Here is a 26,509-nt window from a genome sequence, read left to right as displayed (position 1 = left end):
GTAGAACATGATATAACAGATTACATAATCCTTCCTACAAAGGCGCCTATGCCGCTTTTATAAACTTCACTTGAAGGCACATTAAGGCTACAATCCAAACCCTAACAGGAATTTGGAATTATGGTGAGATAAGCAAGCATAACTCCTGCAGTCCACTGCTTATGACCCCAAAATAAAGTCACAGATGACAATCTCAAACAACATCAATTGTATGACTGGTAACATCCCATTACATCACCAATGGCAAAATCAACGACTTCGCTGAAACAGAACGCTGTAACCAACTTGAAGGTAGGGCCCAGCCTTTGGCTTTTCCCTTCCCTTTTACCCTTAACGTTTCACTTCCCTACACGTGCACGCTGGGCACAGCCCTTAAATGTAGTTGGAAAGATAAGGTACTACCCTCACCAGCCAGATTGTCTTGTGAATATATTATGTACACACACACACATATATTCATTGAAAAAAAACAAAGGTTAAAGTAACGTTATAGTTGGGTATGACAAAAAGATATATATTTTTTAAACTTTAAAATTTCCCTGAAAAAACGAAAGGTTAAAGTAACGTTATAGTTAGGTGAATAGGTCAGTGACAAATTTTACGTTTTGACCCCCCCCAAAAAAAAAAAAGAAATCCACTAATTCACCAGTTATAGTTAACAGAGCTAACGGGAACTTGCACCTCCGCAATGCACTGATTATGACCTCACATGACATGTTCTATGACATCACTGATGCCATCTCAAATGTCCAAAGGTAGAAAACTCCACATTGCCTACAGTCGTGCAGGGCGGGGTTTGCCTATAGGGAACACATCAACCAGAACCTATTATTTTTATTAATGTGGAACTTCTTTAGGCCCCGGGGATCCCATTCTCCAGGGCCATACACACATACATGTTAAAATGGGAGAGGCCACGAGGCCCCCCTTCCTGAGTTGTTATCTTCCACGGGAACTCTACCCCCCAGGGATACTTATTTAAATAAAGGGGCAGGGGTAAGCAGCTCCCCTCCATGTCATCATCATCAAAAAGGGGAAGGGGGGCTGTGTGGCCCTCCTCCGGGAGCCTCGTTAGGTAACGGGACGGCATACCCCAGGGCCTCCAGTAAAAAGGAAGGGGGCCAATCCCTGGGGGAACTCCACCAAGGGCACGCACCATACTCAGCGGGAGCCGGAATTGCTCCGGTTGCAGGGAGCAGCTCCTAATGCTGCTCCCTCCTGGCAGAAGCAATATTTTGATCGGTTTCTCTGCCTGCATCAGTGCGAAAGGAGGTAGGGGGGTTCCTTCTGGGTTCGAGAGTCCTGCCGTGGCTGCCAGCAAATTTTTCTCATGTTGTTGGCAACTAATCAAAACGCTCGCTGCCACAAGAGTCTGACTCCCGCGGGAGCAAGAAGGCCCAATGGAAATTAAGATACTAACTAATAACTACAGAAGTGAACGTTTCACTGGGAAACGGGTATTATCTATTCCATAAAATATTTTGTTAGAGACTGAATGTTATTCTTGTTCACATGCAACAGGAAAATCTAAACACAATACCTTTATCATACATTCCCATACAAATCCTGCCCTGTTTAAGATGGACTGGTAATGTCTGTGGTCTTGCACTGGCACAATAAGATTGTTCAAAAATGAAAAATGTATGCTTTCCACAAAAGAGACACTATTATCACACAGTATTCTTGGTCATGCTTTTAGATACAATTGCTCTTATTGTAATATTTCTGCTGTGATTGCATTAAAGGAACACTTACTAGCTCATGTGGGTAAAATCGTGCTGAGGTAGAGCTTGAAACATGGGAGTCTGTGTCACTGTGAGAAAAGGATACATTATTTTTATAATTCTGACTGAACAGTTGTTCTAATTTTATTGTAAGCACAGAGAGAAAGAAAAACTTATTTGGAAATATAAACATTAGATCATTAACAACATTTTGAATGTCCAAGCCATCCCCACCTTTCTGACCTTAGACTAGGCTTTCTTTCAAAACTGAAGTGAAGGATTAACATAGGTCCAATAGTCTATCTCGCACACAGGCTGCGTTAGGGGTGGGTAGTGGTTCATTAAATCACCGGTTTTAATTAAACATACCAAAACATTTACAGAAACCACCAGGTGGGCATTCGATAATGCACAGATTGGCTGAAGTGGCAGAGTTGGGACAACTTTTGCTACTACGTTTTTTGGGGGGGGGAAATTCAAATCTATCATTCATAACAAATACTTTGATTGTCTCAATGAGCTATAAATGCTTAATGATACACCAAAGGACATACATAGGGAAGGTGTTTGATGGCATATAGCAGCTTAAATGACACATTACACTTTTGATCCATCCTAATGAAAGGGCTTAGGTAAGAGTTGGATAGGCCAGAAGGGACTGCTGGTACTGTACACTGCACTCTCGGAGAAGTTTTCAGATAATTCCCTGAATCATAGTCCTAATTACATTTACAATATAAAGGTTGTTCATCAAAATCAATCTTTTGTCCCTTCAATTTACACAGCCAGCATGTATGTATGATACATCAGAAGCTTAGGTTTTTATGGATGATTTGTTGTATGTAACCCAGTCTTATTTGGCAAATCAATTCGTTATGGCCTGTGAAATGACTATATTGCTGCATGCCACTATCTTGGGGCAGCTGCTGTGGAGTAATTAAGGCCCCAACACTCCAGCTGCCCCTCTTTTAAGCGATACAAAAGGGGATGATGGACGGAGCGTTTGAGCAAATCAAACACTCACCCCCAGTCAACTGATCTGGGTTTAATCCACCACCATTCTTTAGCCCACTCAGCCACCCCATTTCAGACATGGCTATATGCAAATCAGTCTGACCCTGTGCCTCATTGGAACAGTACAGCCCGAACTGCCAAGCCATGTCTTCCATGGACCGGAAACAAGCATCCTGGGACCGGTTTCGGATTTTAAGGGCATACAGCTTTAGAAGATAAATCGAAAGTAGATGGACTTCTAGCTAGCACATTTGAGACTAGGACAGCAGAATACACTTCACTGCCTAATTGGCAGTGGGGTGCCAATGGCTCACCTTTGCCTTGATTTTGAACAACTTTCAATTCACACTACAGCAACTGGAAGACCCCAGTGACTCAAACGAATGGGTCTTGCAGCGAAAGCAACCCTGCCTGTATTCTGCATCGGAAGTAGGCAACTCATCAACACAAAGCTGCATAGAGAGGGGCAATGAAAGATGAAATGTGTTGTGAGGCAGAATACAGACGAGGAGCCTCAGATTGTCCCAAGTCCAACTCACTGAGAGGGACAGGCGGAAATGATTAATTAAGAGGGAGGAGTCTTTTAATGTCCAGAAGGCAGGACAGGCAGCAGACTGGTCTTTGGATCTGAAAACAAATATTGATCTTTCTGGTACATGGACAGAAAGCCAAACCACAGTAGGGAGGTTATAGCCCCTCTGGAGAAGGGCTCTAGGCATTGAAATCCAGTTGGGCAAAGGCACAGAAAGAAAATATTTATTAGTATGAAGGTATATAAAGGAATATCTTATTGAGTGACCAACATTGGATTGTGGATAATAAATTATAATTTCAAATAAGTTTGGATGTGGACATTTGTGATATACAGAAAATGAAAGTGGAGAAGTAAGAATAAGGGACAACAGAAGCACATCATGTACATTATTACAAAGGGAAGCCCAGGTGAAGAGAGTGCAAAATGAAGAAGTGGACAGAAGTATGAAGGTTTGGCATGAATAAGGTCAATGTTGGATGCTTTATCATCAGTCAGCAGCAAGCATTGACAAAGTTAAAAGATCTAGTTCAAATGTGCTATGCATGCAATCGCCAGCATGAACAATTCATACAGTAAATAAATCAAGATGATGCATTGTTGATTCTAAAAGTTATAGCCATCTTGGAACAGTAAGACAATAATTAAGTATGTGCAATATCATTCTAGTACGGCTGCCACATTGATTCCAAATGTGGTACTCAACTTGAAATAGTACTGTACATAATATATCATTGCTTTACTGTTTCAAAACCAGCTGTCGTTTTGCATCTAACTGTAGTGATCAGTTTGTAACAGTTAAAAATAATACATTATCGATAATGATATTCCATGGTGTCCGCCATTTTCAGTTGATTAAGTGCTGAGGCTAGGAAGCCGAAGATAGGAGCAGTCACAGGAACGGATGAACGAACACACAGTAGTTACAATTATGCCTATAGTTTATGACAATTTTGCTGTCTGGGCTCGAGTGGCACACCAAGCGGAAAAGGGGGCAGACATCCAAGCAATCCTGCAGGGAATGTTTATGAATACGCAGACATGCTGCCTATCAGGCTATCTGCATTATATGAGATTTGTTTTTTAATTTTGGAATAGAATAATATTATTTGTCCCACTAAACAGTAAAACATAGAAACATTTTTAGATGTCATAATGAAGAGACCCTATGGGTATGTAGCGCGCTCTATAAGTGTCTATAAGTGTCACTGATTGAAGAGGAATGCGCTGTATTTCCTTATAATGATTTTTAGAAACTACGACTTGCATATTTGTTGCTCATGATGAAAACGCAACTGGATTGTACTATTCAGAGGATTCAGCCTTCATCCACAGTAAGCAGTTAAATAAGTAAACCACTGTGTGTAAGGAGTAGGCGATTAAAGCTAAAGACATACAATGCATCAATTGATTATAAGCAGTGCCAAAGGAAGATATGTAAAATTTTCATCTGTTGATTGCAAACGGACTTAAAATAATGGAAACAAATTGGTAAACTCTTCTGTGGGAGTACATTCAGGTGAACAAATCACATCACATCCAGCAGTAATTTGTTCATTTCGATTATGATTCAAAAGGATTAAAACATAATCATAACACACACACCATAGGATATTTGATGCTCTTCTTGTAGCAGGTTCAAAGTTCACCAGGGACATGTCACATCCACCTGTCTCATAGAGCGATGGAGTGAACTTACCTAGCAAAGAAAACAGTTAACCTGGAGTTATTAGACCATACTTTTTCAAAAAAATAAGCAATATCTATTTACAATGTTTAATCATATACTGTGTAAAATACATTGCAGATATTTTCCATTTTATTTAATCGCATTTACTGAACTCAAAATAAAATCAAGATACAACTATGACAACAGGTTTGGCAGTGTGAATAGGAGCCTGATTGTTCCATAGTTTTCCCTTAAAACAGGTCTCATCTCATGCCTACTCTGCTGGCATACTGTCAGCCAGATGTTAGTCTAGTGGGTACAGCTTACTGCAGTGTGCTGATCTGCTCATACACTTCTCATAAAGAAATAAGGTGGTATGGAAGGCGCGACCGAGGAGGTTAAGAGGAAGTACCGTGACTGCCTTGCCATCTTACTTTCAGTTGCATTGCAATGGATATAATATCCAGTTGCAGCGTATAATGTAGATTTGGTGGGTTTTTGCAAAAGTCATACTTCACGCACATTCATGAAGGAGGAATTCACTTGCAAATCCAACTTATAAGCTGCCAATGCAGGAACTGAGGTCTGCAAGGGAGAGCAGAACTGCATTAGTGCATTTCTAGACTGTCTGTCTGACAAACCTCAACAGTTTAGAGGATGCAGGAGAAGAGCACTACAAAAAAAAATGATATCACTTCTGTTGGAGCCTGCAACAGTCTGGAACAATAAACAAGATATTTCTAAGGGCGCCTTCTACAGTCATAGCTCCCAATGTGAGCTGGAGGGCTTGCGGGGACATTTTTGTGGAGATTTCATTTTAAGTACTGTGAGCCAACTGTCAGGGGTCGATCCTTGCTCACTCTTACGTTATATGCCCATCCGCCAGTAGAATTTTACTGCACCTCAGCAAATTTTTTTGTCCTCTTCCTTCCTCATGGAAGAAACTCAGGGGATAGAGAGAGGGAGGCAGGCTTAGCCCAAGGAAGATATTGAACGTGATGGCTAATAGGTGCTAAATGGTAACTGGGTGGAAAGGGATCGCCTCCAGGTGTTGGCATTGTACCTCGAGTTATCTATTTTAGAGGCCCTTTTGGGTCAAGGCATTCAACCACAATCCTTTATTTAGGAAACGTACACCATAAGTAAAATAAATGTAACCAAAACAATTGCTTATTCACCTTCTACTCACGGCTGCTGCACATACTCCATTACAATTTACATTTGGTATAGGACGACGTTTTAATATAGAACTGGCTACTGCAGTTAATGTAAATAAAACGTAACTAATATACAAGTCTTCGTTTATCAACAAGTGCAATCTATATTAAAGATATATGATGAATTCAAAGACAGATGATAGGCCATAGTACAAGAAGCGTAGTAGTAAAAGCTTTTCAAGTTCAAGGCCTAATCGAAAAATACTACAAAAATTAAAAGCCAGCCACTCCCATCTCAGACAGGTAAAGTGCAAGGGCTTACCGATGTATGCCCTGCGCCCCAGAGCGATTCTACACTTTAAGAGAAATTCGTCCAAGCCGCAAGCACAGCAGCCGTTACTTGATATTCAATTTGGATGCGATAGATTCCTCAGGAAAGTTATTTGTTGGTATAAAGTGCATTCATTTTTGTGCAAATGGTTTGTAAATCATCTTGAGTTGACAGTAGCCTGGCTTCTGTCAGCAATATTTTTGATCATTTTTTTTGCTGGGAAAGCAGTTTGTATAAACTCTTTAGTTGCGAGTTGATCGATTGCTGCCTGATCAAAAAAACATGAATTTCTGATCATTTATCTTAGACAGTCGCCCACAAAAGGTGTTTAAAGGACTCGGCTCGACTGCAGGTAACTTAACACAAAGAGATAGAAAACTCGCATTGAGCACATTTTTGGCAGCACAGATTCAACTCTAGGCGGATCTGTGCCTGCACCATGCAAGCCAGTAGCTTCAATAGGCGTCTTTAATATTGGAACTGCGCCTGGTCCAAATGGCGTGTTGTGCGATTTTTGTAAACAAAGGAACAGTATTTTACTGGCACATGCATCAACATTGGAGTTTGCGATTCCTTTATTGCGAAAAATAAGGAATCGCAATTAAGGATTCGCAAACTGCAATGCATCAAGAAATCGCTAAATAAATTGCGATTTCTTAAAATTCCTTAATTGCGATTCTCAATTTAAGAATCGCAATTAAGGAATACCTTCCCATTCATTCCTATGGGTCTAGAGCCCCATAGGAATGAATGGGAAGATATTCTCATTTTGCGAATCGCAATTAAGGAATCGCAAAATGAGAATGCAATTTCAAGGGTGCAGGGGGGTCCAAAGGACACCCTGTTGCACCCCTGAAATTTGCAATTAAGTACATTTTTCACACACACATGCCCCAAGGGCATGTGTGTATGTAAAATGGCACTTTGAAAAATGCACTTTTGGGCATTTTTAAAAGGTTTCGCAAATTACCATGAAGATCAGCTTCATGGTAATTTGCACCCCTTATTTGCAAATTCGCAAATTTTAAAAGTATGATGCAGTGCATTTAAGGAATCTCAATTTGAGATTCCTTAAATGCAATCGCAATTTAAGAAATCACAGTTTTGCGATTTCTTAAATTGCGAGAACAACAAAATGCAGAATGCAATTTCCTTTGATGCATGTGCCCGTAAGAGTAGGTATCAGTTTACAATTAATGGTTTTACGAGTTGAAGACAGATCAGGGCCTGAAAGGTCCTTAAGCAGGCGCTGAAAGGCAAAAGTAAGAGCGTACGCTGCAGTTGCCAGAGCAGTTGGAAGGCCCTGGTCATTCAGCCATACTCCCAGATATTTGATATTGGACAGTTATGATTTTCTGGCCATTTACAAACTAAGCCCCGTTTTTTATGTTTCTTTTTCCAAAGACTAGAATTCTGGGTTTGGTTGTATTAATGCTGAGCTTGTTGGTTTTACAATAATCAGACAGTCTTATTTTGACCCATGTGTTCGAGTAAGGCTCATGATGGCCGACAGAAGGTGTGGTGGACTGCGCCAGGCTGATAGTTTTACCAACATCAACCTCTATCCACTTTGTCGAAGGTTGTGGTGAAGTCAATGAATGCGCTATAAAGGGAGCCTGCACTCTTTTTTGTCGCACAACTTGAAGGATGAAAAGCTCAGTTTCTCCCGCCAGTCCTTCCAACCTGTGAACTGCAGGCTACTCATAAATCTCAGCAGTCAGTGGTCAAAACCAATGTTCTAACCTAACGTGGGCCCATGTTCTGTATGAAGTAACAGAATAAAGAATATGGTTCACTTGATTTTGAGTATTAATCATAAATATGTACTGAATCTGGTGCCTTGTTGGTAAGAATAGACCGAACCTTGGGGTCGAAGAACACAACTCTACCTAAACAAAGAAGAAGGCCTTCAGCACCTTTCTAAATGTACAAGTCAGTCTCTCAAAGCCGAACACATGAAGTGTGCCTGCCTATGAAGGGGATATCATTTTTTTTTGCTAGACTGCAATTGAGAAGTGACTGTCTGGAAGCATTGGAGATTTTGAAACAAGCAGTGGTAATTTGTTTTCCCTTCTTCTGGTTTGTTATTATTCCTCATAAGAGGGTTTTTTTAATCAGTTTACTGGTGTGCTATTTTGCCTCAAAACCCAAACTGTTATGGTTTAGCCAAACCATAAATGTTGAATCTTTTGAAATAAGGCAAGTGGTTAGCAGCAAAATGGGGGTGAAAAGGCAGATGGTGTAGGTACAGATAGGAGGCACTGCGGGTGTAGCGAATGAGAGTATTAAAAAAAATTGCACAAGTTGATTTATGTACCAAAGTATGTATCTGTGTTCCCGGGCGTTGAGTGCCCTTGCCTGCTTCCTGAAATGCTTCTGGTGTCGCCACCCAGGTTTCTAAGTCTCCGAGTATTTGTCGTTGTGTCTGGTCTTTCTGATGTGTGTCTCCTCTGCCAATGCTCACTCAATTGTGCCAAACATTGCCTGTGTTCGTTTCAAACCTTCAGACTCCTTCATTGACAGGTTTGGTATCCATACGTTTAGTTCAAATTGCTTTCCTGTCAGAAGTCGGTTACTAAAATATTTCTGTGCTAGTTGAGATTATTGTAACACATTTAATTCTGTAAAATAGCTAAAAACCTATCTGCTCTAACAACCATGATCAGTCGCGACGCCGGATTTTGTAGCTTTGGCTTTTGATCAATTGATTTATTCTCATAACGCTTGCATTCATTTGAGTCTACGAGCTCAGCTGATGAAATATTCACGAAAGTTTAAAACAGGACAAGGGCCATTTTAGTGCCACATTTTCAAAAGTTGCCTAAACCTGGAAAAGGCAAACAGCAATGAAATTCACAAGTCCTTTCCATAAAACTGGATAAAGAATTGGTGTAAAGTGATGCCATAACTTAAAAAAAAATGCTGCATGCGCAGGCAATTTGGGAGGCATAGATGCAGTCTGATTGAACATTTATAACTCCCAAGCTGAACGAGTTCTAAATTAGGACCAACTTTAAAGGAATGATAGTGAAATATCCCAAGGTAGCAGCATTGGTAAGGATCATCACCACAGAGTTAGAGGATGGATGAATAGACCTATAAAATGATTCACATAGGGAAATGGTACTGCCGAAATGCAATTCAATTGATGAGAGGATGTATTTTTTGCAGGTTTCTTCCTCAAATGACTTTCCTTTCAAATATTGAGTCAATTCCCATTAGAACACAAAATAATATATGTACTGGTGAACAATGCACACAAAAACTGTACTATATGGTGTAATAAGGCATAACATGTTTACCATGCCACACTGATTAACTTATAATCATTACTTGCTTATGAAAAAGGTGTTAGCGCAGTGGTGAGCTAGGCATTTGTCCAAAACCGTAAACCGTTAACGAAAATGCCTGCCACACAAAAAGGCAAAAGATAAGTATTTGAACAGAATGCACTTCCCAAGAAATCCATCCACACAAAGATATAAGTAATGAGCACATTTATTTTTTAACGGTTCGATGAGGTGTAGCTGCCAAGACTCTCGTACAGAATGTTGGATCAGAGGTGGAGAAAATAATTCTGTATGATGCACGATTCCACTTTAAAAGCAACAATAAAAACAATGACATGAGAGAAACATCAGATAACGTGCTAATATACCCAGAGGAAGAACATTTGCACAGAATAATAAATAATGTATGTTAGATCTGGGGGTCTCTAGTTGGCAGAGGTAAGTACCTTAGACCAAGTAGGGACCCTTGCTTCTAGTCAGGGTGAAGGAATAACCCTCTGAGATAACCCCTGCTCACCCTCTAGGTAGCTTGGCACGAGCAGTCTAGGCTAAACAGAGGCAATGTGGATAACATTTGCACTTAACACAACAATAATCCCCAATCCACCACAAACGGAGACCACACAGGTAAGTATATTTTATAAAAATATATATCTTTATCTAGTTTCAGCAAGTAACTAAAGCATTTGCACGATAATCACTTTTTCAAGAATATGTTGCGCTTAATCTTAATGGTTGCAGTTAATCTTTAAGGTGGTACTTAATTTCAGGAAGTTCGTATATTAGAAAGCGTCTCAAGACACTTCAATCAGCCTGCAAAAATATGGTCACTGATTTATGTTTAATGGGCTCTCAAACCGAGCATTAAAAATACTGCCCACGTGCCATGTTACTTGGGGGCTTCAAGCGCTGCAAATGCGCTTCTCTGCGAGGCTCGGGGACTCTTTCTTTCCCCAGGCGCCGCTTCGCTCCTTCTTGAGCCTCAGGCACCCCGGACCGTGCAGATCGCTCGCGTCCCCGCCCCGGCCGGTCCCCTGTCCTCTCCCGCCCGCTCTCGACAATCCAACGAGCGGCGGGGGAGGTGGTGCTGCTCACCTTGTGGGGGACGGCTGGCCAGGGGTGCGGGACGCCTCAGATTCCCTCGGCGAGGTCGGCTCTCGCGGACGGGTCGTCTCCTCTCCTCCTTCTCTCCTCGCCTGGACCAACCAATCCCGTCGCGGCTCTTCTGACGAGCCCCTCTGAGTGCGAGGCCGCCAACCAATGGCAGCGTGGCCTCGCCGATGACGCTATGCTCCACGGGCCAATCCCGTCGCGGCATTAGTGAGGGGGCTCGGCTCCCTCAGCCAATGGGAGCGCGGCAGCTTCGTTCTTCGCCACTGCAGCTCCTGAACACCGAGGCAAGTTGCAGGGGGTGTTCCTGGCCCCGGGCCGCGATGGTGATTTGGCGGCAAGAGATCTTTAGGTCCGTAGATCGCGAGCAGCCTGTTCCTCACCAGCCAAATCGGCAGGGGGGGTTCCTAGACTCCGGAAAACACCACGACGTTTCCTCACCCCTGAATCTGTGCCGATGAGCACAACGATCGTTCCACACAGCTGGCAACTAGCAAACACGCGTTTGGGCAGACCACCACACGGGTTCACGATCTCCTCGCCACCCAGCAGCTTCAGGGGGACACCGCAGAGTCCTGTAGTCCTTGGGCAACCATTATGTCCCAGGGTTGCAGACAGGGGGCCAGCTCTTCTCAGGCCCTTGAAGATTCGAGTTCTTAGACACAGCACACAGCTAAGTCTTGGCAGTTTCAAGCAGGTAGGGTCACAGCACACAGCAAAGTCCCTTTCTCCTCCTCAGCTTTCAGTTGCACGGCAGAACAGGTCAGCCCATAGAGCACACACCAAGGCAATCTTCCTTTAGTTCTCCAGCAGTCCTTCTTCCAGCAGAGGTTCCTTCTTGATTGTAGAATCTTGGAATCTAATCTTCTGTAGTCAGGGGTCCTTCCCTTATACCCCTCAATGTCTTTGAAGTCCTTTGAAGTCTCTTGTGCAAGGGGGCCCTGGGCCCGGTCTAAACCAGTTCTGGGGGTTGCGGAGCGCTGAGGTGTTTCTGGTTTTCCTCTTCCTGTCAGCTTCAGGGTCAGAGGTGTCAGTTGGCCGGCAGGAGGGGGAGCCAGCATGGTGGTCAGGCAAGCACAGCCCGGCACTATCAGGCGCTTTCTCCTCCCACCTCCCTGGCAGCAGATGTGCCCTTTCATCCCAGGGCTGACTCCGACCCTCTCCTCCGGGGGCTCTGCAGCCCCCCTGTCACACCCAGACCAGACAGGCATTCCACAAACCCAGGCACACAGCAAGGTTTAGACAAGAGAACAGTCACTTTCTAAAAGTGCTATTCTCCCACACAGGATTTAAAAACAACCCTACACTAAAAGATGTGTTATTAAATTCTGAGTTCAGGGATATCTTTCACTCATGTCCCATCTTGTTCCTATGGGGAGTTAGGTTGGGATCCATTGGGTCCAGCCTCCCCCATGTTACTCTATGGAGCAAGATAGCCTTACAGCAGTGAGCGCACAAAATGGCTGCTGCCCACTACCAGAGCATGTGACCTGCACTAGTACATGCTCTACCTTATCCATACACTGCACCCTGCCCAGGGGGGTACCCTGAGCCTTCCATAGGGGTGACTGATGTGCACAGACAGGGAAGGGTTAGGCCCAGCCAGTGGGGACACTGGCCAGGCGGACATGGCAGTCACTGACTGCACACAGGCCCTGCGCTGGCAGGCCTGAGTCACCACTTTAGGGCTACTCATGTGGGTGGCGCAATCTGCGCTGCAGGCCCACTAGTAGCATCTGTCATCACCAGCCCTGGCACACATGGTGCACTTTACTAGGGACTTCATGGTGATGCAAATATGCCAATCAGGTATATTTAATCAATATGGCAATTTACAGAGGGAGCACTTACACTCTGGCACTGATCAGCAGTGGAAGAGTGTCCAAAACATCTAAACCAGCAAAAACGAAAATCCAGCACAGCATCAAAAATACATGAGACAGAGGCAAAAAGATGGGGGAAGAACCACGCCAAAGGTGTCAGGTCTAACACGTGTCCCCTCCAGCTGAAAGTGGGGAGAACTACCCAACCTCTTGGGAGTCCTCATCACTAAGGCGGAAGAATCTGGACAGACCGTCAGCATTGGCGTGTTCTGTACCAGGGCGGTGCTCCACCGTAAAGTCCATCCCCTGTAGGGAAATGGACCACCTCAGCAACTTTGGATTCTCACCCCTCATCTGCATTAGCCATCTGAGGGGCCTGTGGTCGGTCTGAACACGGAAGTGAGTCCCAAACAGGTAGGGCCTCAGCTTCTTCAGAGCCCAGACCACAGCGAAAGCTTCCCTTTCAATGGCACTCCATTTCTGTTCCCTGGGGATTAGCCTCCGGCTAATGAAAGCCACTGGTTGGTCTCCGCCCTCATCATTGATCTGTGAGTACTGCTCCCACGCCTTGCTCTGAAGCGTCCGTTTGCACAATGAACTCACTGGAAAAGTCAGGTGCCTTAAGCACCGGTGCTGTGCACATAGCAGTTTTGAGGGTGTCAAAAGCAGTTTGACAGGTCTCAGTCCAATTCACTTTCCTGGGCTGATTTCTAGATGTCAGCTCTGTCAAAGGGGCCACAATGGTGCCATAACATCCGGTGAGACCTATAAAGGCTCTCACCTCAGTCTGGGTCTTGGGGGGCTCCCAAGCCAGAATGGTATCAATCTTTGCCTGTAGGGGCGCCACCTGGCCGCTCCCCACCTGGTGTCCCAAGTACACCACAGACCCCTGCCCTACCTGACATTTACTGGCCTTGATAGTGAGGCCTGCCTTCTGCAGAGCCTTCAACACTTCAGAGAGGTGTTGCAGGTGTTCCTCCCAAGTGGAACTGAACACAGCAATGTCATCCAGGTAGGCTGCGCTGAATTGCTCCAGCCCTGCCAGTACCTGGTTGACCAATCTCTGAAATGTGGCAGGGGCATTTTTCAACCCAAAGGGCATGACACGGAACTGGAAGTGCCCCTCTGGCGTTGAAAATGCTGACCTCTCCTTGGCCCCCTCAGTTAAGGCAATCTGCCAGTACCCTGAAGTCAAATCAAAAGTGCTCATGTACTGGGCAGCTCCCAACCGATCCACCAGCTCATCAGCTCTGGGGATGGGGTGCGCGTCAGTCTTGGTGATCGCATTGAGCCCACGGTAGTCCACGCAGAACCGGAGTTCTGGGGTGCCACCGGGGGTAGCAACTTTCTTAGGTAATCTGTGTGGTGGAGTGGTGTGTAAGGATTGTATGATTATGTGTAATTGAGAGGAGATGGGTGTTGGTGGATGGTGATCCTCTCTACCCAGCCCAAACGAGCAACTGCCCTTGTCCTCTCCGCCCAGCCCAAACAGGCAACTGACCTTGTCCTCCCCACTCGGCCCCATCCCACCAGGCAACTGCCTATTTCCTCTCCGCTCTGCCCCACCCAGCCCACACAGGCTACTGCCCTAGTCTTCTCTTCTCTGCCCAGCCCAAACAGGCAACTGCTCTTGTCCCTTCCGCCCCTAGACTCAACGCCCGGATTGAAACACTCTAAGCGCTATCTTCAAATTGCCCTATTGGCCAATGGAACCCTAACCAATCAGAACTCTAAACCCTAGAGCCAATGGGAGATCTGCCCCTATTAACCATGCGCAGCCCTAACAGCCAATCGAAGCTAAAGCCCTAATCCCCAAGTCTAATAGGAAACCCTAGCCCTAATAGCCAATCACAACACAAGCCCAACAGCCTAAGTAGCAACCCCTCTGACAACAAGAACCACATACAACAGCACTCAGCACTTGTAGACCACACAGCAACAAGCTTTTAGTTGACATTTACAAAATTATCAGATCACGTCCATGCCATCTAAGCACAGTCATAAGCATGAAATACATAAGACCAGAAGTTGAATAGTAGTAAAGTTATTACACTACAAGGACTTCAGGACTTGGACTGCTCCTTTCCCAAAAGGGCGAAAGATCGTTAAGCTAAAGTTAACAGTACAGCCAAAGGATTTCACAAACAAAATATTTGGCCCGCCCCAGCAGCAAAGGGCTATATTACCCCACATCCACCCTCGCTAGCACGCATCAGTGTAGTTGTGTAGGCTACTCCTGTTGGCTTGCCAACCCGTATTATTAGCAAAAGGTTTTGGTACTTTGACTTACTGATTGTAAACCGAAAGATCATTAGACATTCACTAGGGGGTCATATTAAGCAAAAGCCAACAGTCTTTTGACAGAAGAACCTCAAAATGAATATTTGTTTAGTGTGTGACCTGTTCCATGCATGCCTGTTTTAAGGGTTAAATTACAGTCTCTGAACTGTAGTATAGAAGGGGCACGAGTGGGCTTCATGGAGAGAGCAATCTGCATTCCTCTTGCTTTCATATAAATGCTCTTACTTTGAAATCCCAGAAAGAAAAGTAAACACCAAGCTCTCTCGGAAGACAGAGCCTGACATTTGACCTTGAACAGTAAATGTGAAAACCTAAGAACGAGATTGGAGGGCCTATTTACAGTAAGTGAGATCACAGAAGGATACAGAAAATAAAGTTTGGGCATGGGAAGGAACAAACTCAAGTTGGAGAGCCTAAAACAAATAAAGCCAGCAAATAAAAGTGAAGGAAATGTGAGTTACAAAGCTGATGGTAAGCAATGGGCGGATTGCATTCCAAGAAAACCTTTCCAAATGTCCCCAAGATGTCCTTAGAAAACAAGACAGCTGTGCTGTCTGGTAGGCTTCGACCAAAAAAATTAAAACCGCTGCTCTAAAAGATTGACTTGGCAAACAAACCGTCAAAATAGCTGCAATTAAATGTGAGCAGAAGAGGGCAGACTTGAGCCATTTTCTTCAATATCTGTTTACACAGTATATAGTTCATTGAAATTCGCCCGAAGAGTATTTGTACGTCTTGTTTTAAATTACTTTGCACTTCACACAACGCGATCCACAGACTTATTAAAGAGCATGAGATGCTGATGCCCAAATAGCAGAAATAAACAGCGATCAACACCTTCCTGGAGTTATCAAGAAACTCCTTGAAAAGCAGATGGTGACCGTCTGCTTCATAGTCTCGTTGAATACACGGCCACCGTCCCTCCCAACCATAGAAACACTTCAATCTGGACTCGTCACCACTTAAAAGATCCCACTTCCCAATGAAGCACTCCAAACACACAGATAAAAAGTAATGAGTACATTTAGTCTGTGATAGCTGGATGAGGTGAAGCTCTCAAGACCCCGACAAAGCAACTGCTTTCATACAGAATGTTTGCTCAGAAGTAAAGAAAACATCTTGTACAGTGCTTTAAATGAAGATACAAACATGCAGGCACTAACTATTCAGAGAGCCAGTACTCTCCCTTTAAATGTACTGCTGCAGTCCTGAGAAGGACGTGTACTCTCCTTTCCAAATGAAAGAAGTGCAGGTACTCAGTGCTGGACATTACCTGCCCTTTTGAAGCACTGATCTTGTATGATGCATATATGATTTTACTTCTAATCAACATAAATACACCAGTATTGGCTCAGATATCACCTGCTGGGCCATATGTTACTAAATGGTAATTGGGCAAAAGTTTCAGCAGGGGTGTGGAATTTAATCAAATATCTACTTGTCCATGGGGCACGTTGCTTCATAAATCTACTTGTCCTGTAACAAAATCCCCTTGTCCCTTTGGAGCCATGTAGGGTAGTGACAAATTATGGCAGCAATCTCATTATATAAGATCTCTGATATAGCGTCTCTGATTATGCCAGGGCTCATACCATAGTAGTGTTTGAATACTTGCAATCCTTTTATGTTGCCACATTACTTCAAATCTACATACTGGGGCTGAAGGCAGTGGTAAGCAATAGTTCGAGGGTTAGAATGCCCTTTAGAGCCTGTGCAAACCTACTAACTTACATGGTTTAAGGGTTTTCAATAACACTAATCTTTTCCCATACTGAAAAATGTTGGAAATGTACTCCTGACAATGGCAGACGTAGACCTTCTTCCAGAGTTGGGGAAAAAAGTGGTTGGAGGGAAAGAGAAATTGCAAACACTTAGATTTTCGCATGAGCAAATCTAGATATGCATATTTGCTCCTGTTAAAATGCAGTTCACAAATATTTTCTAGGAGTACGATTTCTTGTCCTACTTCTGTAAATTCTTAGGAATTCACAAAAGCCGTTAAGCTGCACTTAATGTAAGGCAAAGAAAATAAAGCTATGATGCGGCCAGAATTAACCAGGTCATAGCACTTTTTTAAAGCTATGTTGCACAGCAGCCAACGCTGTTGACCAATATGTTAAAACAAAAAAAACAAAAAAAAGAAGTGGAGAAGGGGTAAGCAACATGAGGGAGGCTTGGGGAAGGTAGCGGGAGGAGCAATAATGGACAGCGGAGAAGGGGTGGTTTGGGGAATGCAAAATGTGGGTTGAGCAGGGGAGGAGGGCAGGAGGGGAACTGGAAGGAGAAAAAGTATCTCAATCACAGTGCGAGCAGCAGATGGGCACTAATTAAGTTGACTCAATCTGTGCAAGGTCCATGCTCAACAGAGGAAGGGAAATAACGCTTGTCATGTGGTGGCTAATAGGAAGGCATCAAAGAAGAGTGCCAGCGAAGCCAATAAATGGCTCCAAGCTCTTTACTGTAAACAATAGTCTCACAAGTGCATGGCCTTCGCAGGGTCAACCTAAAAATAAGACGAGACCCTAAATATCATCCAAGCCATTCTAACTGAGACCAATGCATGTATAACATCATGCAAATCCATAGTGAAAAGATCCATGCGTTAGTAAGACTCTTATACATTAAGGCAAACAATTGGACAAACTATCTTCTCATATACATCACACTGAACTTGCAATAAGCACATGAAGGACACAGTGTGGCATCAACTGGCCATCCTTGCCAGAAGCAGAGATTAGAATCACCGTCCATGTCCTATCCTTTACCATCTCAAAGGAGGCAATGTTCTACAGACCAGCCTGCCATATGTCCAGCAGCCTGCCCTAAAGAACATCTTTCATGCTCATCAGGGCATCAAAGTCTTGATTAAAAGTCTCAACTAGTAAATCAAAGTCACACCAAAGATCAGAACTCCACTCACCCGCTTGTAAAACCAGCTGTATCATCTATAAGGCAACCAGGATTAAGATGTCAGATTGAGGAAAGTGTCAGCTACACAGGAAATGTAAGAAGAACAGAAGATTCCTGTTATCCTATGGCTTAGGTGCGAAGATATGGACTGGCACTTTTCTGTACATCTGCACCATAACTCTGCGAATCTGCTTTCTTTCCAGATCCTCATTGTAAGCCTCACCCCCAGCAACCTTCAGCTCACCACGTTAAATTTCCAGTAATGCTGCGTATACACTAACACATGCCAATCTCACCCTTTTTCAGCACTAGCCACTGTAGGTCCCTACCCGTAAATGGCTCTGTTGCACTGTAACTAAGACTGGACTATATAAGTCGCATGCATACAACTCATAAGGACATCATACTAAACAGTACTGCTACTGCTGTAACTTCCTGTGCCGAATTATAAAGTTATGAGATGCTGCTCTTCACAACTGTGCTGACAAAAGTTGTGTGGAAGTGTGTCCTGGTGTAAAGACTGCACTCGTCAGAGGCCCAGCATTGGGCTAACTGAAGATCATAAATTATGATTCTGTGGTGAAAGCAAGAACACAAAACAACATTTAATGAAATCGAGGATAAAAATAATTAACGTAGTGGCTGTTCCAGGTAGTAGGAAAAATACCACCAGCTCTAATCAATAACTAATCATATGCTCAAGTTAGCAAGTGCTACATTAGAAGAGAAGAATCCGATTCCAGTTAAATGCTGCCTGCAAGTGACCGCTAGAGGCATGATTAAGCCTTTGCCCATCTGATCACACGAGGGTAATACCAACAACAAATCATTAATCAAGTAATAAAGCAAACGGTAACACATGGATTTAATATGAAAGTACAAAAGTCCAAAAGACGTGCAAACTACTGGCGGAGACTGAATTGAGTAAAGTTCAGTTGGGGATGAGGGGTTGAAAGCCTATGAGCAGCGAGAGCTTGGAATACCCTGCCTCTGCAACTGAGAACAGCCCCTACCATCATGGCTTTCAGGAAAGGCCTAAAAACCTACCTCTTCAACACCAATGCCTAATAGCTGTCCCTCTTTGGCATTTACTGTGATCTGTCCCCTTCTTTTCTCGTCGCGCCAGGATACTATACTATTTAGTAGCAGAGCGCGTTATAAAAGCCTCTATAAATAAATAAAAAAATAACCAGAAATTGTCCATTCAAAAGCACACCCAAAAACACCCAGCACAGGGTGCACGTTCAAGAACATGTATACAAGCAGGTAGTGACAGATGCAGAGTGCAGACGTAGCGAACATCAAAGTGCTGAGCAGGGAGTGAAGCCCTGAGACAGGATCCAAGACTATTTATAAAGCGGCAGACACTTCTGGTGGAGGTTGAATTCTATCGTGCAGGGGATTCGTTAAATAAAGAGGATGTAGTTCCAACACCCTGTGTGTGTTGGATGGAGTCCGCAAGGAGCGAATAATGATCGATGTTTTTAGGTGAAAGAGACAGAAAGCACGGTCACAGACATACCGGAAGGAGCAGTGGATGCCAATGGATGACACTGCCAAGGTGTGGAATCATGCTTATCAGAAGAGAAACGTTTGTGGCAGTTTGCTGCAAAACGCCTGAGCATATGACACACCAACCCATAACTGCACACAATGGTGTCCACGTAAACCCAAAAAGATCAAATACCCCTCTAATAATATCAATCTTAAAAAACCAAGCGATTTCCTATTACGCTTGTTTCAATTAGAACTTCCGTCACTGATTTTAGCTGCAACTTGTTTGCACAAGATCTCAACATATATTTCACATAATCCTTACTTTTTTTAAATGAACACATCACAAAAATCTTGGCGTGCAGCTACATTGACATATCAGCTAGAAGAATAAAATATAACAATATCTGCTTTAGGGAAGGAAAACTGCATTTTAAGTGCCACAAAATAACATTTCACATTGTGAACATGCTCATGGACACTTCCATAAAGTCAAGTAGTCCATTAACACAACCGCTCCACAGTTTTGGACTTAATAATGCAGCATCGTTAGTAAACTTAAAACGATTACATTTCGAACATCTAAAAAGAAATGATTAACGCTAAGCAAGCATTACTGGATCGTTATTGAAAGATTTTGAAGAACAAGGTTAAACGACAATAATATATGGTCACTATCATTGCAAAAAATAACATACATACATGGTTAAATAAGTGAACTGCATTATTACCCATAATGTGCTGCATTAACACTTCCATGTCACCAAGGTTACTTAAGGCCTGCATACCAAGTTCATCGTGCAAACTGCTACTGCCTACAGCAGAGGCACTGTCATGTGATGCTTCTAAGTGGACACTCCCATTTCTCACCAGCAAGGAGGTGCTAGAGCTGAGCACTGAAGGCTGGGAAGGGGGGCGGGACTGGACTTTGACCTGGCCTGTGGTCTGCTGGCACTGATGAACATCTTGAAGGCTAAGGAAAAACATGGATTGAGGAAAGGTTACAGCGAAGAAGTGGCTAAAGAACAACATGAGGCCAACTATCCACATTAGCGCCTAATTAAGAAGTAGGAGAGATACAGGACACACACTTAACTCCCTTCACAGCTACAGACGTTCATAATAAAATAAAAAATTACAAAATAATCAAGTAGTGACAAAGCAGCAAAACTGGTTTCTTAAATCACAACAAAAGCTGCTGATGTTTACTAAACTGTATCTACTTTCTCTAGCACTATATCGGATCCATTCTGAACGACCAGACATCTTTCGGGTTAAAGAGCCATCATGTATGTTAATAAGCATCCCAGGAACTAAAACAATGCACCAGTGAATCCATGATTTCATCTATGAAAAGACCATCGTCCTCTTTGGAGCAAACTCAAAATTCAGAGTGGAATCTACCGGAAGCATTCTCTACATCATACTAACCTATGGTGGAGGAAATTACTCAAAGGGGGAGGTAGGTGTACTGTGGGTGAGAGGAAGCAGGACTCTTCTGGATTAATTACTTCCTCCAATTTATGAAGGATTTTACTTACCACATCACTTTAAATTCAGTGGTTAATGTAATCATTACAAATGTGTATCGTAAAGTGACCACTGAGGCCAACTGAAAAAGATGGAATAATTGTAAATTATTATGAATAAACAAATCCCGTCTCACTGCCTCCATACAAATCTAGGCTTGGATATATGGGGTAGCTGGAGTCAACACATTTTTAGACATTGTGATTAATTGGAATCGATTTGTGTAGCACTGTAGCTACAAGTTGGGGTGTCCTTGAGCCAGAGGAGAAATTGTGGCGAGGATAAATACCGAGGCCAGGAATAAGATTGATTTAAAAAAAAAAAAATCCACTTGCCCATTTTGGTGCCATGGAGGAACCTGGCAAATTATGACAGCATTTACATTGTATCAAAAGCCTGAAAATTGCCGTTTGGACTGTTTTAGAGCTCATATTATGTGTGAGTGTAAATTCTAGTAGGGTTCTGATTTTGGCACTCTTCTGCAGATCTACATACAAGGGCTGGAAGTTGGCGATAAGCGGTAGTTCCAGGGCTAGAATAACTTACACATTTAATGGTATGCACCAAGTCCTGTCCAATTTCTTTCCACAATGGAAAAAGCTGGAAATTTGCATCCAACATAGAAAATAGTGACACTTTTTTCCAGGATGGGAAAAAAATAGAGGCATATGGAAAGGTGTTTGTGAGAAATGTTTTCACAAGTGAATTTTGAATTGCTCAACAGATTTCTCGCACAAGCAAGTACATGCTGGTCGACTCCCAGATTATCTTTTCTCTTCCTATGGAGAGTGCGGCCGAGATTTCCCCCCTCCAGTTGGGCTTGGGTAAAATTGCATCATGGATGCAGGCTAATTACGTTAAGCTCAACGGAGAGAAGACTGAGGTCTTGATATTGGGTAAAAACAAGGATCTCTGAGGCCCAATACATTGGCCTAGTGAAATAGGTGCACTTCTTCAACCCTCCCGTCAAGTCCGTAATTTGGGTGTCATCATTGATGACTCACTAACCATGCAACATCAAGCTGTCAAGGTGGCCGCCACATATTTTACCATCCTGAAGTGGCTAAAAATGATTATTTTGATGCTGCCAGAGCCCACCCAGAGAACAGTAGCCCAGGCGCTGATCACCTCAAGACTGGACTACGGTAACGTTCTTTACCTAGGGACCAACAAGGAGGTGACTCGCAAGCTGCAAATGGTTCAGAACTCGGCTACAAGATTACTTTGCCGGGTTCCTACAGCCACCTGCGGGACCTGCACTGGCTCAGGGTTGAGAACCGAATCAAATTCAAAGCCCTGAGCTACATGTTCAAAATCAAAATAGGTGTAACACCTCAATATCTGCAATCCCTGGTCTGTCCCTATGTGCCTCCTCGATGCCTTCGCTCATCTACGCAAGGGACATTTTCTGTGCCCAGAGTCAGACTATCTCGGATGGGTGGCAGATCGTTTGCATACCTTGGTCCCTCACTCTGGAATTCCCTTCCCATATCTATTCGGAATGAAAAGGAGTATGTCCAATTTCACAAATCACTAAAAACTTAACCGGTAATCATTTAAACTGTTACATATTCCTTGGTCTGCCCGGCGCAAGGAAACCCTTTTGGGTAGCTGTCACACCTTATACATTTTAACTATAATAATAATATTTGCTCATGCTAAAATAGAATCCATAAATGCTTGCTAGAAGCATGGTTTCCAGGCATACTACTGTAAACTCCTGACAGTCATAATTTGGCACCAATACGAGATCGCAAACCTGGTAGTGCAATTTTGTGACATTAAAAATTGGTTCCCTACTTATGTTGCCCATAAAAGGTTTATACATATTCTCCATTATTAATCTTTTCTTTTAATGTGTGCAAGCAAACACTTTCAATCCTCTTTCCCACAACCATACTATGAACTGAAAACTGGTAGCCAAAAAGCATGTGCTGCAGGAGGTTTGGCCTACTTGTCTACTGGACAAAATGAATATGAAACATTCTTGTGCTTGACCCCAAGCAATATGTCCCGAGTGTCCGACAATAGAAACTCTACATCCCAGCAACAACATCAAAGGAGGGATTAAAAGGCAGCTTGAAGTCGTTATGTCATCAGTCAGTCAGTCTTCCACATAATTAACATGTGTACCCTGATTGCTCAGGGATGCATTCACCATAGTCACTACCTAGATGAGTACCATTGGTGTAGGCAGACAAAACTATAGCACTCTGCACCGGAAATTATTATAGCCGAACACCAGTGGCCAAATACACAGTATTTGAAAAAGGTTTCTGCAAAAGAAAATCTGGATTTATCCTATTAGCGCATCTATTTCATTCACCTTTTAAGAGTTAAACTCTAATTAAACACTTCCTCAGCCTGAATTGTACATGGGCTCCAAGAGAAGAGGTATGAAAAGATAGGTTGCAACCTCCAGTACCAAAAAACAGAGAAGCAGAATTTCTTACTGTCTGCTAACCATACCGGTATAGTTATCAATTTGTATTTCATCTTCTGTCTTAACCTAGTATGGACACCACAACAGGTTCAGGCACCAGCTTGGATACCAGCCTTATTTTGCGACCTCTGAATCATACTTCAGACCTACATAGAGGCAATGGATGTGGAGTCATCTGTTAAGACCATTATGAATTATTCAAACACAATACAAATGGATATTGTAAAGCATTTCTTATGCCCTACTTCTAGAATCCTAATTTTGTATGTAATTTGTACATGATATAAGCATGTGCCCAGTGATAACATTCTGAAGGTTCTCTTACTGTGTTTGTGAGTACCAATTCTGTGGTCCTTACGGTCCAAACCTAACATTAAGACCTGTGAGGCTAAGATGGCCTTCGAGTGAAAATGAATCAGGATCCTGTTTTTCTAGAAGTACGTCAAAGTTGCTACATCTTGCTTCGTAAAGAAAGTCTTTAATTCAACCTTGGAACAAAAGAGCATTATTTGAGTCCCTGAACATTAAATTCAAAGGCAGCTTCTCATGGGTTGATTATGTTGAAAAATATCTTAAAGACAGCTTTCCATAATGAATCATAAGTATGTGCCTTAATCAAGGCCCTGAGGATGCTACTGTGTCTACTTCATTAAAGGTCTAAAATGGCAGGGCATGTTGGGATGAAATAGGAAAAATACTTTGGCAGATGCTCCACCCTATAAACTATCAATCTATTAGTAAGAATAGAACTCTTCCAAAAATCTATGCTTGCAAGCAAAACCTTGTCGAATCCTAAGTAATTTGATAAAAAGTCTACTTAAAATAGGAGTATGACAACTGCTGGCCTTATATTGCTATTACAAACTGCGTCTCGCTTTTGATTAAAAAAGAAAACAACAAGTTAACAAAGTAACTAGAGGTGTCAAGCTACATCTCCGCTCTGAGGCCACATTTAACTTAAGCCCTACTTACACCAGATCTTTGCATTAACAGAGGAACTTAAAACTAATCACAAAAAATGTCAGGTGCTTCTCCTGACCATTTGAAAACGCTAGAACTTCCCAATGATTAACGGGAACTACCTAATCTGTGTTGACATTTCTCAAGGGGTGTGTAAAGTTTGTTGCATGAGCACAGGCTTCGTAAGATTCAGATTATTGGCCAACCTTCAGGACGCAGTATCCCATTTTCTCAACGTCCTTCCCTTGCATAGGTATTGGCATGCAAACTGTCAAGACTTCCTACCAAGAGGTAGGCAGCTCGAAAAACAGATATGGCATTTTCTTCCGACTTAACATTTAAACAGTTTTCTTCACAACATTGCAACTGGGTGGATATTGATAATATTTATTTTCTCAATACTTAGGTGTGACAGACATTGTCTTAATATTAAAAGCCAAATGGAGAAAACTTTGCAAACTTCTGTCACTGCAGTATTCCCAGGAATTATACCCCTACTGTTCTTCTTGCACACAGAGGGGCCAATTCCCGATGTCGGTCGGAAGGGCACCGAATCGGGTTCGGCATTAGCGGTACGGATTCGGAGGCTGAATTTCCGTCCGGTTCGTACACGGGTCCGGACGACGAAGTACGATGCGAACAAGCACCAAATCTCTATCCGAATCATTTCTGGGTCCGAACCGCTCCGTACGTCTCGGCCGTTAGCTAACAGTGGCGCGCAATGGAGGCGAATTCCGACCGAGCCAGTACGATGCTCGATTTGGACAGCCGGATCGAGTCGGAGCTTCCGGCTCGCAATAGCTTCCGGAGTTGGGCTTTGGGGGTCCGCATCAGACCCCCTGTTAACCGCAGCCTTACGACTCGGACACAGGGGGAGACCCATGGGTCTCCCCAACACAGGCACGGACGGTGTGGATGGCACCAATGCGTACCCACTGTAGGGGGCGCACTTGTCCGCAACTTACCCATTCAGTCAATGGGATCCCATGTATGCATTGTACGATCGGCTCCCATTGACTTCTATGGGAGTCTGACCGAACCGAGTCCGACAGCATACGGCCGCATCGTACTTGCTCGGTCGGACGGCAGGAGTCCAGATCGGTCGGAAAACACCCCGGATCCGGCCCGGTCGGTGTGCTTTCCAACCGAGATCGGAATTGGCCCCAGAGTAGAGTCTACCAATAAGCTACAGTATTTATGTGAAGGAATGGAGACAGAGCTGTGCCCTTAATGCACCTAATGGTTTTCATTGACCGTTGTCAGCTACCGAAAACTAAGCATTCTGAAGTTAAAGGTTGAGCCATTTCAACTTATTTGGTATTGCGATACAGTAACGGTTTGCCACAAAATTTCTATTTGGATAGCACAAAGGATTTTCAAAATTAAAGTTTGACCCACAACTCCTGACAGTTTTATGTAGTATCAGAAGATGCTGGGGAATAGGAGATAACATAAGGTCGAAGACGCAGGTAAATAATTGCCCTATCAGTGTCCATATCAATGCGATGTTAAACTGTTTTTTCAAGATGGCTTAATAGAAGAAAGCAATTTTTAAAGCTAATTCTTTAAGATCATGTTCATAGTAATTTTAAAATTGCATATTTTATCAATATTAAAACTCCAACTGCTTGGTCTTTGTACAAAGAGCCGTAAATGAATGCATGTTTCTTTAGTGCTATATTAAAAAGTTTTTGTAACATACATTTTGCCTTTGTATTCATTTTAGTTAAAGGGTCTTGAGCTACTACTTCAGTAAGTAACTTGGTTTGAGTTTCGTGATTTGATTTATTGCTGTTTTGACTTATTGCTGTCGATTTCCAGAACAATAAAGATACTGACCGTTTGCTATTTTACATAATAATTATGGTCATTTGTAATTATCACACTACGCCTCTCGAATAAAAAAAACTAATTGAAAATAATACAATACTCATAGACGGATATTTTCTTTATGTTATTAAGCTGGACATCATCAGCCTCAAGTTTGTTCTGCTTGCTCCAAACAGACACTGATTTAAACTGTACTTGGTCCAATAACAATTCTGCCCGAGTTACAAGGGAAAACTATAAAAAAGAAGTCACAGAACTGACATCTAAATTGAGGAATAAAGTCTCTCCCAATTATTTCTACAAACTATCTTGTTGATTCCTCAGTGTTAGTGGCCTGTGCTTGGGATCCCAGGTAGAGGTGTACTTGCCATATTGTAACTGAGTAATAATG

At 43.0% G+C, this 26,509-nt stretch overlaps 1 protein-coding gene across 4 annotated transcripts in view; it reads right to left on the bottom strand.

Annotated features, from left to right (window-relative positions):
- The window catches only part of PCNX1 (pecanex 1), a 486,917-nt gene that overhangs the window by 229,485 nt on the left and 230,923 nt on the right, over positions 1–26,509 (bottom strand). For 2 of the 4 annotated variants that reach the window (XM_078659468.1, XM_078659469.1), the window contains exons 8-10: positions 20,087–20,328; positions 4,876–4,969; positions 1,756–1,813 (exon numbers count right to left, since the gene is read on the bottom strand). In XM_078659468.1, the coding sequence (XP_078515594.1) occupies positions 1,756–1,813; positions 4,876–4,969; positions 20,087–20,328 (394 nt within the window). The remainder of the gene's footprint in view (positions 1–1,755; positions 1,814–4,875; positions 4,970–20,086; positions 20,329–26,509) is intronic. The other 2 variants (XM_078659470.1, XM_078659471.1) reach the window with 1 other exon arrangement.

This window comes from Lissotriton helveticus, chromosome 9, assembly GCF_964261635.1.
Source record: "Lissotriton helveticus chromosome 9, aLisHel1.1, whole genome shotgun sequence".
NCBI classification, from domain to species: Eukaryota; Metazoa; Chordata; class Amphibia; order Caudata; family Salamandridae; genus Lissotriton; species Lissotriton helveticus.
Note: the sequence above shows the minus strand (reverse complement) of the source record. Positions and strands in the feature narration are given on the sequence as shown.